Here is a 14,678-nt window from a genome sequence, read left to right as displayed (position 1 = left end):
CAGAATCAGAAAGCAAGGGCTTCTTTCTAATCTCTTTGCTAATGTTCCACAATCACACAGGGAGAAACTGAGAAGGATGAGAACAGTTTCTGCCATCGACAGGAGGTGCAGTAGACGGTAACACAGTCTATATGGCGTGCGTTGAGAACACTGAAAAGGTACAGTGGCCTTCAGACGTGACCCAATATTCATGAACTTGTTGGCTAGCTGGTGGTATATATTTAAATGCTAACACACTGTCTTTAGAGGGCTGTTAAAAGGCATTCTGGGAAAAGAAAAATCAGTAACTGAAGTCGACACAACAGCTTGAACGAAAATGAATGCACGATAAAAGTCAATCAACACCGCAAAATGACTCCAGGAAGGCTTTTTACATTTATGACACCTAACACTGGAAGCTAAATGTGGAGGTTTCCTTGAGTGTTCACTCTAAGGAGAAACATTGGTATCAAAACAGATTTGTGAATAATGCAAGCAATAACCTTTCTGTTTTTAAGAGGCACATCTAAGAGATAACTCATAAAAGGCTCTAGTGTTGTCCTATCAGGATGGAGAATAAAGACGTGCCTTCATTGAGGAAAAAAATGCAACAATCCTGCATTGGAAAAAGGGAAAACCATCCTCTACTCAAAGACTGAACGCCGCAGGCCCACCAGTTGATTGCTTATTTTTACATGAGGATGACTCGGATCTGTCCTTGACCTTTGGACACTGCATGAAACTTTGATTCCACACCATTTTATGGTGGTGACGATTATGTTGAGGGATGTAACCAAGGTCATATCAGAACTCAAAATTATTATCTAGAGGTATACTATGCAGGATTTTTGCAGTTACTGATCGCAAACATGCTCGCCAGCAAAAGTGAAAGTAAAAGCCAACTCCAGATTCAGTCTTGGTTGGCATTTCACCGAGCTTTATGTGTGTTTTTGTCAGCGCTGTGTCTCTTGAATGCCTGCTGTTTATGGTCTGACACCTGGTTGCTACCTTTATATCAAGACCCAACCTTACCTGGGCGCTGTGGGGGCACCCATAAACAGAAAATAAGAAGAAAATACAGGCAGAAGGCAGCGTCTCTGCAGAAGAATACACCGCCAAACACTTCTCATGGGGCGGAGGTGATGACTGAGAGGGGTTACTTCCATTGAGTCTACACATACAGGAAAATAGGGCTTAGTATATCTCGAACAATCGGCAAAACCAACACAAAACATACAGAATCTATCCCTGTCTGAACTGAAAGGTAAAATAGAATATCCTGAAGTATGTTTAGCATATTCAGAGTTCGCAAGTAAATATTGTCTAGCTTATCTGACAGTCCTTGGTCTGTTGAAAACCTTGAGATATTCTACCAATCTACATTAAGGCCATCATGTCAATATTTTCCTTTGAGTTGCATTAAAGGTATAGTATGCAGGATTCTCACAAACATAGCAATGTATAGGCTCATACAGTATAGACTTTGGCCTCTGCCTGTATTTTCTCCATATTTTGCTTTGGTTGGGACGTTCCTGGGGCACAGCACGCAGCAGCTGGGGTCAGGACTAATATGAAGGTGGCCACCAGGTGCCAGACTGAGGGCCACTAGCATTCAGGATGAAGCTATGGGGGAATAAAGCGAATATATTGAGGCGAAACGCCAAGCTGGGTTTAGATTTCACTTTCGACAGTATTCACAAACAGCTACAAACCTTTAAGCATTCAATAACATTTCCCATTAAACTCTACCACTGGTATACTGAATGCTAACATAATAACCATTGCTATGTTTTTGTTAAAATGATGAAATGCTTCACATGATTGGAGATATTAGCTTACATTTATTATCTCACTCTTTCGCTGTCAACTCAGAATTTCAGCCAAAAACAAACTAGTCAAGCTGATTTCACTGATCCTCCCTATTCTTTCTCAAATTCTAGAAGCATAATTAAACAACCACACATGTTGCTGCTTTCAAGATAAACTGCAACTTGATTCCTTGCGTCTGACCAAACATGTTGTATCTGAATCGAGATAACGCTACTAAAGATGGTATTGGATCCAATGGTGCAAACAAGTCAGACAGTTGCTGTAACACTCCTCCAGACCTATGACAGCTGACTTTGATGGACAGTACACTGCCTGCTGTTATCACACAGCCATCGATTGGATACATGGGTGGGTGAGTAGCAGTGAGAAACGCACAGGAAACCGCCACCATAATTTAAGGCGTTCACATCTTGACAGCATCATGGATTTAACAAGCTGCTGTGGCTGGTTTACAGTCACTGTCATCCTTCCCCCTGTTCAGGTAATAACATTTGGACTTGATTTCCAGTGTGGCGGAGAATATACCCGCTGAGTGGCTTTATAACAAACCCAATGATGTCTATCATGCCATCTCTGGTGGTACATCATTTCCTTTCTCCTGCACCCTGTGGAACTACTCTGTGTGTGTCTGCATTGTTCGGGGCAGTCACTAGTTTCGTGCAACATGTGACTGAACATTGGTTGGGTTCAAAATCTCAGACGCTCAGGGGAGGTCAGACTGTGGTGCATGGGATGTGAAAACAGTGTGCCCTTCAGCAGATGTCATTACACATCAGAAACAATTCCTGACAGCTCATTACAATCACACAGGCAGACAACATTTTATTATTAACACTGCAGTGCATAGGGGCAGTTCACTCCTTGAGCTGGGCTATGAGGTCGGCTACGCCCCCAGCCTCCAACCTCAAAGTGTGATTGTTGACATTGTGCTATGCGCCCATGACAATGTGGACATAAAAGGAAGGAAAAGGAGACCCCCCTCTGAACAGACCCCTAACCCCCAACTCTCAATGAATGAGAAGCACCAAACGACAGAGCAAACCCAGTGTGACTCCCCCTCCCCTACTCACCTTCAATGGAGATTACATGCTCTCGGATCTGGTTCTGCAGGGCCAGGTCATCGATGCGCTCGATCAGGTCGTAGATTGCGTAAATGTTGGGGTGGACAGACTCGAACCGATGGATCTCTGCCCTGATGGCCGCTGAGTTGGACAAAACAAACTGCGAGCCCGCTGAGCCGGGTTGGGCAGCCTGGCCCGAAACAGTCCCCGAACCGAACTGGCCAGCCCCTGAGCTTGCAGACGATCCGGATCCGAACTGGGACGGGATGGACTGGGGCACTGGGACGGGAACTGGCGCCGGGACCGTGCCTGGAGTGGGCATGGCTGGCTGAGACTGCTGCGAGATACCGGACACTGGGACGCTCGACTGGAAATTCATCTTGTTGTCTTTTCTTGTTTTGTTTGTTTGTTTTGGAGCGACTAAGTCTTCCTTTGCAGCGGCAACACAAATATGCAGACTAGAATTTGGGGTTGAAGCGATGCGAACAAAAGAAGTCCGCGCGAATTGATGGTGTGGAAAACGATCGGCGCAGAAGCATCAATAGTTGGTCGCCAAATGCAACAAAACGCGGCTCGTGTTCATATTATTAAAACTTGACTGTGATTCATTTTCCGTTATTGGCCAGATCTGTCCACGGCCCTTTTCTTTCTCTCTGTGCCTTACAAACCCGCAATGCCTACCACTTGGACACTCCTTTACGGGCTACACCGCTGTTCTGGTCAAAGCCGTTTTCCTTAGTTGCTCTGTTTGGAGGAGACAATGGGCTAGGCTTCAGCACGGCGCCCTGGTCCAATGCCTTCAATGCGTTGTTTCTGCGCTGAAATGAAATAGCGTTTAGTCCTCTTTGGTCCAAGTGGTCCCTGCCCAGCGCCCTCCTCCGCATGCTGAAACGTCACCCAACACGTAATTGTACTTGAGATGGGGGAGGGTGTGATTGGATTTGGTGGAGGGGGAGAAAATCGCAACGTGCACATCATTATAATAACCTACCTGACAGTTATGCAACCACAAAAATTGGCTGCTGCAAGATACACGAGTAGATACTGCAATTACATTTGTTATTAGTAGTTCTTATAATAAAAAAAACAGCTGTTATATCCCACATATAGGCTTACACACTCTCACATGCAGGTACAGACTGCACCATGGGGGTTTTTAAGGTGTTTCTTTGCACCAGTATCAACACTGACACATGCTTATCCTCTAAAATACACCATGTAAATGCAAAACTTTATATCTCTGAGCAGATTATAGGTGGATTCAATGGCCAAATGCTGTTTATCATTTGCCAGAGATTCTGTGGCAGCATCTCTTTGACACACACTATGAAATAGAGAAATAAATAATAGTCACAATAAGTTACATTTCACATTGGGCAAACCATGCAAAGGGAAAGACATAGCTGATTTATATCAGTCATACACACACCTGGATGTCACATTAGGCCAGCTCTCCCCACATCAAACACCACTGCATGTTTAAAAAGGGCTTACACTAAGGAATCTCATAAGAGGTGGTGTGATATGCATCATAGTGGATCTTCCCTCACTTAAAACAGGAAGAGCCAGAGCCACCTGCTGGCTTGAATGCACACTACAACAACAGCTGTTCAAGGCCAGAAGACTGTCACAATCAGTCAAAGTTGTACTGTTGGTGCAGCAGTGGGGTGTTGCGGATAATGACTGATTGCATAGCAGGAGACAGAAAAGTATGAATGGTAATATGTCACTTTCAGGTCAAGTGTCTTGAATATTTGATGCAGGAAAAGGAAGGAAAAACTGCCAAGATGAAAAAGTTTTATATAAAAAAGTCATTCAGATGTAATTTAGGGGGAGAAAAGTATTACAGTTCCTGATCTCTCAGGCAGCCTACGGCTCCAAAGCTCTTTTCTCTCACATTAATAATACAAAGTGCAATAACCATTTTTTATTATTCTTCCCAGTATTACAGTTGGAAACACAGCGTCAATCTGGAGGTTAATATTGGTTTTACCACCGAATGATTTCCAAGGGACATAAATGTGGATAATTCAGAAAATACTCACCTGAGCACTTTATGTTCAGTGTTTTTAATTAAAAGGTGCAATAAATTGCCAGTAGTTTATTATACAGTTTAAACAGCTGCTGTGGTTTTCAGTTAATTCAGTGCTTGTGAAAGTCTGTTTTTCTTTCATATGTTCATCTAATCCATTATGTAACCAAACCTGTTGTCACAGCAGAGATGATAATGCACATCTCTGAACAGCTGCAATTTGACACATAACTTTATATTCTTTGGTGCAGCAGCATCGTGACTGAGAAATTATACAGTCAGTAGCAAGACCAACCTGCTGTTTTAAAGATTGTGATAATTATTTATCATTTTTCATGAACTAATGACTGGTGGCTGCATTGCCGTGTCTTTATTTTGCCTGTGATGAGAAGGTAGTTATCTTATAGCTGCTGATGACGGTCTGGAAACTCACTGTTTACAATATATTGTCTGAAGACAGCAGACATATATACTTCTCTTTACATAACAATGAGCCACCTCTGCAACATGCTGCACACCTCATGCTGAGCTTGTTATCTTCAGCCTTCTGCCACCATCTGTTGACCAAATTTGGAACTTCCCCCGTCCAAACACATTACCATGCTCATCCTGTTGCACTCCATTTTAGTGTAAACAACATTTATAAGCGACGGTGATTGTTTATCCTGCCTGTAAAGATTTTGTCACTCTCCAACTCATTTCACAGCAATGTTCTATTTATTGACTATCTGCACAATTGACTGCCTGTAGGTGAGCAGCAGGAAGCCACAAGTTGAATGTGGTGGATCTTAAAATAACGTGAAATATAAGTTCACGTCTGCAGCTTGTAGGCCTTACTTAGTTTCACTCTCTGTGTAATGACATGCATTATGCAGTTAATTCTTTGGCTCATTGAGTATTGACACATGACAATGTTGGCACTGCTGATATGTATTATGTAATAAGGGATATGACACAGGAGTCGCCTGCAGGGCTCTGCTTTTTGGCAGATGGCCGACCTAACATGTTGATATAACAGTAACTAGTGAACAGCATGGCACACAGACTCAGTGTCATGTAATCTAAGCCATTTGTCACTGTATTACATATCAGAACAGGTAGGATATCCAATATGTATTGAAATATAATTGAGTAATCTTAAATAGGTTATTTAATTTTATTTACATACACAAACATGGATGGATTACTGAATGGGCCTACTGGGTACAAGCCCAGTGACTTAAAGTGTCTGGGGCCCACCTGGCTTTACCTGCAAAATGTCACTCAAATTAAAATGTACCGACCAGGAAGAGACTCAAAATGACCACAGGGACACAAAAACACCATGCAGGGACACAATATCACTACAAAGAGATGCAAAGTGTTGTAAAAAGACACTGAGACTTGTGATGACTACAAAAAGGGGCAAAACAACCACAAAGAGGCTCAAAATGTATAAAAAAATAAATGCAACAAAAATACTCAAAAATGACCACTAAGAGGGCCTGAACAACAACAAAGACACACAACTAATGACTAACATGTGCAAAGTCACCACAAAGAGACACAAAACAAACAACTACAAAAAGACTCAAAATGATCACAAAGAGACACAAAACAAACAACTACAAAAAGACTCAAAATGATCACTAAGAGACACAAAACAACTACAAAAAGGGCCCGAACAACAACAGACACACAACTAATGACTAACAAGTGCAAAGTAACCAGAAAGAGACACAAAACAACTACAAAAAGACTCAAAATGACCCCTTAGAGATGCAAAACAACTACAAAAAGACTCATAATGACCACTAAGAGAAGTAAAACTACAAAAAAAGGGCCTGGACAACAACAAAGACACACAACTAATGACTAACAAATGCAAAGTAACCACAAAACAACTACAAAAAGACTCTAAATGGCCACTAAGAAACACAAAACAACTACAAAAAGACTCAAAATGACCACTAAGAGACACAAAACAACTACAAAGAGAAGCAAACCTTCAAAAAAGGGGCTAAAAAACAACAAAATCGCACAAATTGACAAAGACATGCAAAATAACTGCAAAAAGATTAACAATGAATGATAAGAGATTTAAAACAACTATAAACAGACTTTAGATGACCAATAAGAGACACAAAACAACTATGAAAAGAGGCTAAACAGATATAAGCCTGTGTTTTGCCGCTATGTAGAAAAGGTGGTGGGGCCTTCTGTGTGTCTGTGCCCAGGGGCCGTTGTCTCATTATCAGCCCATGCACACAATACCTAGTGCATGTGGCTCCAACCCATGGCTCTGGGGCCACATGTGGCTCTTAAGTTCCTCTCCAGTAGCTCCTCATATAGTTATATAGAAATAATACTGTCGTTCTTCAACATTTCATTTTTCATTTATCTTTGTTGTAGGCCTTGACAAATTTGTACAGTCTCCAGTTGTAAAATTGTGTAGCCTATACACTGAATAAAAAAACGTTTTAATACTTAGTCAACTAAAAGTGCATCATACATACAGCCTGGCACCTCGTCCTCTAGATTTTGCCAAACCTTGATGGTGGTGGCTAGTGTTGAGTCTAGCCTTGGCTAAGCTAGCTATGGATTACAGATCCATAACAGGAAAACCCTTGGAGGAAAATAGAGAATTTAATAGTGCATGGTCAGATTTGTTTGCGTTACCACAAATATTGCAAAGTTTAAGTACCAAATTACCATAAATAGTCTGCTGCAGGGTAGCCATCTTGCGGTAAAACATATTAATGTGTGCTTATTTAGACCTATTAGTAATGCTAACAGGCTAATTTAAACACAATAGGTTGTGTTACCTTCATTATAAGGCTCCAGACAGATTTTTTTTTTTTTTTCAATTTTTTGTTCCAAGGTAGCTCTTTTGATAGCAAAGGTTGCTGACCTTTGGTTGAGTATTTTCTTTTTTAGTTTGAACAAATGTCATTTTCTGAAATTAGGTATATAAGTAGTTTAAGTCACAAGGTACAATGACTTTAGCTATGTGAGCATTAGCCTATAATATCTCCCAGTTGACTCATTTGGTGTCCTAGTATGATGTGTGTGAGCCCACGAGAGCTGCCCCAGGAAACTGGGAGTCACCATGAATACTGGAACAGTCTAGCTTTACTGACACCCAGTGAGAAAAAATAAGGGAGAGCCAACATTTATGAGACCTGTGTAAATCACTGATTCTCATTTTAACTTGCAGAGGACTAAATACAAATCTTTTTCCTTTCTGAGACGTCCTTGTGGCCAAAACCCTCATGTGAGTCTTTACAAAGGCCTCACTATATATGCTGCACTTGAACTCTGGTCACATTACTTTACTGAAGACAAGATGGAGCCAGCCTCATTGTCGTAAATGGATGGCCCCAGAGAAGCATGTACCATATATACTGAATAAAGTGGAGCTGCATTGCTATTGATCAGATAATAAACACATACAGTAGCTGCATATTGGCCGCTGAGTGATGGAGTTATAACGCCATCCAAGGAATGCAGGGAAGAGTTCACATACATACAGCTTCACCATCTTATTTTCTAATAATTCAAGTATTATTAACAAGACAGGCAGCGACAAAAATATACATAAAGCACTGTAAACATGCAGTTACGTTTGAGTGTGAGGGCCCAGTCATATGTAGTACTCAGAGTGAATAGGTCAAGCTGTGCTTCACTAACCCTCATCTGACCTCTCTTATGTCATTATCACTCACAGGAGTCACATATAAGTCAAACAACGACTCACTGTTTCATACATCCTGACGACTCTCCCATCATTCCTAATGAGTTGACTTTCCTGTTTGTGTTTTCAAAGCCTCTCATTCTGTTTGAAGATTTTTAAAACGACACCCAGGCTCTCTGACTGCTGCTTGCAATAATTCTCTTTAATGTGGAATTAATTAGTCTATTGTTTATATAATTGTGTTACAATTGATTTTGTTTGTCTGTGCTTTTACACTGTATGTGTTTCCTCTTGTACAAAGGTCTGTCTTAAAAAAGAGATCTTGATCTAATAGTTATGGTTTAAATACATAATTAACAAATTAGAAGACAGAGCATGGGCGTTGGCGTTGACCCATATATGCATGTAATTGGTCAGGAACTTTATATGAAAGCTCAGTAACTTAAAGGTTGTGTATGCAACATTCAGAGCAATAATATGGCAGCAAAACATTATTGCTTTGTAAAATTAAAGTGAAGTAGTGGTGTTCTAAACAGAGAATGAAGTCACGCTCCCTCTGTGTGTGTTGCAGTCCAAGCTTCTCTGTTCTTTGTTTTGGTGGACAGTCCGTGCTTGCGTGCATGTTAGTGCATGTAAGTCCCTGTGTGTGCTGGTGCATTTCATTTGCTCTAGGAAGTCAGAATTCCCAAGTTCAGAGTCAGAAATTTCAACTGGAACATCCCCTTGAAGTTGGATTGGAGTTGTTGGATGTCAGAGGAACCTCACCAACTCTACACTCAAAATCCAAGATGGCTGCTCTGCACAAAAACAGTAGTAAAAGCCACAGTAATATACAGTTTATTACAAAGTTCTATCTGTGGAAATTTTGCGACAGCGTTTGTATGTGCAAAATACAGCATAAGGTGTTACTATCAACTGATATTGCTAACAACAACTTGTTTTTCCGAACTCTTGTACTGGAATGCAGCTAACTCCGGTGTGATGTCATTCCTAGCTCTGACTTTGACTTCCAAGATAAATGGAATGTAGGCTGACCAAACGTCCTCTTTTGCCTGGACATGTCCACTTTTCACGTCCTGTCCGGGGCGTCCGGGGGGTTTTTATAAACTGATGATAATGTCCGGTTTTCCGTGTGTTTGTGTGTGTTAGAGTGCGGCACGAACCGCATATTTCTGTCCGAACCTGAACCGAGCCCGACATTATTTAATGACCAAAGCACTGAGTTTGTGTCACACAGTTGTTACGGTTACAGGCTATTTAACAGGCCGGGCGTGCGCCGTGGGTGCTCAGCTGCAGAGAGTGAGACCTCCGTGTTTGAGACGGGAGCGGGAGGTGGGAGGTCCGACGCTTCCAGCGAGGGAAGAGGTAGAAACAAACAGCCAATGTGTGTGTGTGTGTGTGTGTGTGTGTGTGTGTGTGTTATGTTCAGGTGTTGTCACGTAAATAACAGTGCCCCAACAATAAACAGGACAGACAATAGGATTTTATTTATTTTTACACTACATGTTCACTGAAAGCTGACCGAATCCGACCCGAGCCCGAATACAATTTATAGCTACATTTTTGACCAAACCCGGCCCGCCCGTCGGGTACCATCGGGCTCGGATCGCCACGCTCTAGTGTGTGTATGTGTCCCCTATAGGGGCCTATCTGAATTTCTGTCTTTAAGAGATATTATTTTGTAATATAACTGAATTTTCTATCCATACATATAAATTTTAAATATATTAAAATTATAAGGCATCTTTGAGTAAACTGCGAGTATCATTTAAGTAGGCTATGTCGCGGCCAGCCGAGTGTCCTCTTTTTTGGAAATCAAAATATGGTCACCCTAATGGAATACATCATGTGTCCCACTGGCTAGCTCAGAAGTCAACAACCTTTACTATGAAAAGAGCCATTTGTGAACAAAAATTTAAAAAAAAAAAAATCTGTCTGGAGCCTTGTGATGAAGGTAACACAGACTTTTAAGTTTAAATTAGCCTGTTAGCATTACTAATAGGTCTAATTAAGCATACACTGATATGTTTTACCACAAGATCACTACTCTGCAGCAGGCTATTCATGATTATTTGGTACTTTAATCTTACAACATTGGTGGTAAAGCAAACAATTTTTTTTTTTTAACCCATAGCTAGCCTAGCCAAGGCTAGACTCAAGACTAGCCATTGCTATTGAGGTTGGGCAAAATCTAGAGGAAAAGGCACCTGGCTATACGTGTGATGCACTTTTAGTTGACTAAATATCAAAAAGTTAAAAAAGTTAAAAAAAACTTTTTAACTGGTGTATATGTGCACAGTTTTACAGCTGGAGAATGTAAATATTTCTTAAGGCCTGCGACAATGATGAATTAATATTAAAATGGCCCCAGAGCCATGGGTTCTTACCCCTGGGCTTGCTAATCGCTGCTGCCCTTATATGGCGGTTACTGCTGATAATGCTGTTCTGACCAATGGTGGCAGGATTGACGTGGTATAATAGCACACAAACAACCCCCACCCCAGTTAATAGGCCTATTTCCACTGAAGAAGTTCCTGGTAGTATTTGGGGGGCATGAACTTTACAGGAACGTCCTCTCGCTTGGCCCTCTAAACCGCCGTGTCTCCACTGTGCGGCGGAGTAGGAGGAAGGTTCCTGTAAAGTTACCGGGCTCTGGATGTGACGTAATCGTTGCACGACTATTTTGACACGGCAAAGAAACAAACAAAGAAAAACAACAACAAAGAAGAAGAAGCAGAAGTACAAAGCAGAAGTAAGAAGAAGAAAGCAGACATAAGAAAGACGATTATCGACATGGAAGGAGCTGAGGTGGTCGGTGGGTTTCTGGCGTGTCTCTTCGTTTACATGGTGGTGGAAGCTATGAATGAGAGCTGCTGAGTTTTAAAAATGCCGGCTATTTTGTCGCTTTGTGTTGACGTCACATCCCGCCTTGAGTATATCCAATCAGCACCAAGTAAACCCCAAGCCCCACCCAGGAGTTTTTCGGGCCGTTCTGAGTACCTACTCCGAGGCTGGGACTTGTTTAGCCCCTGTAAAAGTTCCGGAACTCTGTCCTTCGGAGGTGGTTCCTGCGGTGGAGACATGCAACAACGGCCCCGTAAAATTACCCCAAAGTTCCTGCGGTGTATACGGGCCTAATGTCATTAGCTCTGTCAGCACTGTTGCTGTTGTTAGCACTGTTAGCACCTTTAGCTGCTGTTTGCCACTTACTCAGCCACCTCCATGTTGAGAGCCATATGCAGACAATCCTGGCTCAGACTCTAAACCATAGATATGCTATGTAGGTCACATACAGCTCCTGCAGGACACATGTTTCAAAATGAGTTATGCTCTGTTTAAAAACACAGAGCAAAGTAATGAAGGTTAAATGTCACCCTATTTACTTTTGTATTTGTAACTTAATTTCTTTTCTGAACCCCAGTTTATGTGGTCACACACAAATTGAAGTAGTTTGTTTTCCATAGACATAAAGGTTTGGGAAAACAAGACCCTGGATGCACTTTGCACTGTGTCTGACTTAGGTTTCTCACACAAAGTTTAAAAAGAGTTTAAAACAGCTGAATAAATTACATAAACCTGAGATAAAAGGGGGAACTGGTTAATTAATAAAGGAGAAAAACACATGAATTTATCAGGGCAAACAGCTTACATAAGAGACAGCATCATTTCACGAGCAAACTGAACAAACTGCAGAAGGAAGAGATGAATCCCCATTGATTCTCTTTTATGTTGAGGCTCTCAAGCGTGGCATCCAGACACATCAGCTTAAACTACCATCTAAGGATGTAATGAGTGCAGCACAGAGAGCTGCTGGCCTTCACAAGGCCTCTCAGAGATTTCAGATAGCTGTGCCTGGATCGGGGCAGTGACCTCGCGAGCTGTTTAGGCAGAGCTCCTCAGTCTTTTTCTATTGCTCATGTTGAAGATATTAAACCATTTCTAAGACTGTGAACAAAACTCCTGCGCCACAAGGTCACCTTCTTACCATACACTTCAATGGACTTCATTTTGAGCAAGAAAAACAAGTTATTTTTTAACTTGTTACAGATAACATCTGTTTGTCTAGAGGACTTTTTTCCCTTCCAAGATATACAGGCTATTCCCAGTGTTTGATTACAGCAGACCTACAAGAAACTAATCATCATTGCTGTGTGTTTGAGTGTTAGATCTGACTCAACACTGTCATGTTTCAGTTCACAAGACTGGTTTGTCACAGTGCATTAGCACCCCTGAGTTTCTGACCTTTCTCCTTTTCATGAATGAGCTGGGAGGAAATTAGTGAACTACTGGACACTATGACTAAAGCAAGGAATGTATCTTTGTCAAAAAAGGCACATAAAAACAATACAAATTTACTAAACACAATTTCCATAACACCACAGTTTCACATACAGATGACAGGAGGATATTCCTACGTGCTTGTTGCAATGCTTTGTTGTAGGTGTCACCTTTGGAAATCTTGAGATCTTGACCAGAATGTAAAATCAGGTTCTGCAGGTTTGAGCGATGCTTGGCCACACAAGACATGTTTGATCAATGGGCATGCAGGCAGAAGACAGTAAGGTCAGTGTAATGACATGGGCTCATGCTAAAAACATGAGCATGTTGTATTTGTGGCGAAAATGTGTCCAGATAAAGACAAGTGCTCTGTCTGTGAATACTGCAAGTTATGAAGCTGATTTGTGTACTTGTGTTTGAAATTCTCTATAACCCAATGTTTAATGTGTGTTTAATGTGTGTTTTGAATCAACTTAACTTTACAACACTTCACAGAAACCTCTGCCGCCGACTAGTGTCTTGGAGGTGTAACTGCAGAGTGACAAAGACACCACCGCACAAGTATAAATGCTCGGCTTCGGCATAGGGTCTGCTGCACAACTATAAATCTTGTTTGTGGTCTAGGAGAGCCTGCACTCACCTCCTTTAACAGCTAAACAAACATACCTACCATTGTTTTATTGCCTTGTCATGTTAGGACGTCTGCAAATTTATGAGAATGGTATTGTAGTTTTATCAGTTTGAAGACTTCTAAAACAAGTCAGTCCTCAGTGGTGTCTAATTGTCAAACAGAAGTATTTACTTTGCAGTATAACACATTTCTTTGTCTGGGAATGACGTTTTTGACAACCAGAGCAATACATATTTATTCATGTGTAGCCTATGTACAATGTAATATATCAAATACGTCCTTATTTGGTGTGACAACAGCTCAGTTTAGGACTACATGTTACACTCCCTGGTGCACATACTTGAGAAAATGAGTGGGAGTGCCATGTGGGGGTCCAAGTGGGAGCCAAGGTGCTAGATAGATAGAAAAATAGGAAAGAGTAAAGGTAGATAGAAAAGTAAGGAGCCGCATAGAGAAGGCAGAACCAAAAAGACACGTCTGGGCTGTACACTCTACCTCACCCAACTCGCTCATTTTGATGAGGGAAGAGAGACGAAACCAACAGGAGAAAAACTTACCAAACTTAGGGTTTAACTGGTCGATTGTTGTTGGGGGTTTAGGGAGGGTAAGAGCTTCATAGTGGTCCTCAGGTGGGTATCCTCCTTCACTGGTGTTTTGATAATAGGCCCACAACACCCCCAGAGGGCTCATAGGCAACACCTGGCATCCCAAGTGTGCCCCCCTCTACTTTTACTCCCTCTTACCCTGCTGTTGTTAGTGGTATTTCTGGGCCCAAGTGGCATCTTTCCTCTTAATCCAGAGCCACTGGCTTGCCTGTTCGGCTGTGCCAAGGAGGGCTTTGATCGCCTGATGCTGGGCTTGGCCTCGAAATCCCATCTCCCATTTCCAGGCTGTCAGCAGGTCTTTCCCTAGTTGTCACTGGGTGAATACAGATGATTGGTTCAGTTAAGGACTTATGGCAGTAGCAGTGGGTAGTTATGACGGGCCCTTATGCACGCTGTCATGGTGTTACGAGTTATGACTGCTCACTCTGCTCAGCTTGACAGTCTTCGCAGATTTTGAGCCTAAACTAGGTACCGTGTACCATATGGTCATGACACATCATCAAATAGAGACTTGACATAAGACAACATCAACACACATATAACCCAGCAATCATAGGTGCATATTTGTCTGACAAAAATATCAAAGGAA

General features: G+C 41.8%; 1 protein-coding gene across 2 annotated transcripts in view; it reads right to left on the bottom strand.

Annotated features, from left to right (window-relative positions):
• agap3 (ArfGAP with GTPase domain, ankyrin repeat and PH domain 3) overlaps positions 1 to 3,738 on the bottom strand; it is a 163,847-nt gene extending 160,109 nt beyond the window's left edge. For both annotated transcript variants that reach the window (XM_049598919.1, XM_049598921.1), the window contains exon 1: positions 2,880 to 3,738. In XM_049598919.1, the coding sequence (XP_049454876.1) occupies positions 2,880 to 3,249 (370 nt within the window). In that variant the 5' untranslated portion in view covers positions 3,250 to 3,738. The remainder of the gene's footprint in view (positions 1 to 2,879) is intronic.
• Between the last annotated feature and the right edge of the window lie 10,940 nt (positions 3,739 to 14,678).

This window comes from Epinephelus fuscoguttatus, linkage group LG15, assembly GCF_011397635.1.
Source record: "Epinephelus fuscoguttatus linkage group LG15, E.fuscoguttatus.final_Chr_v1".
NCBI lineage: Eukaryota > Metazoa > Chordata > Actinopteri > Perciformes > Serranidae > Epinephelus > Epinephelus fuscoguttatus.
This window is presented reverse-complemented; position numbering and strand designations above follow the sequence as displayed.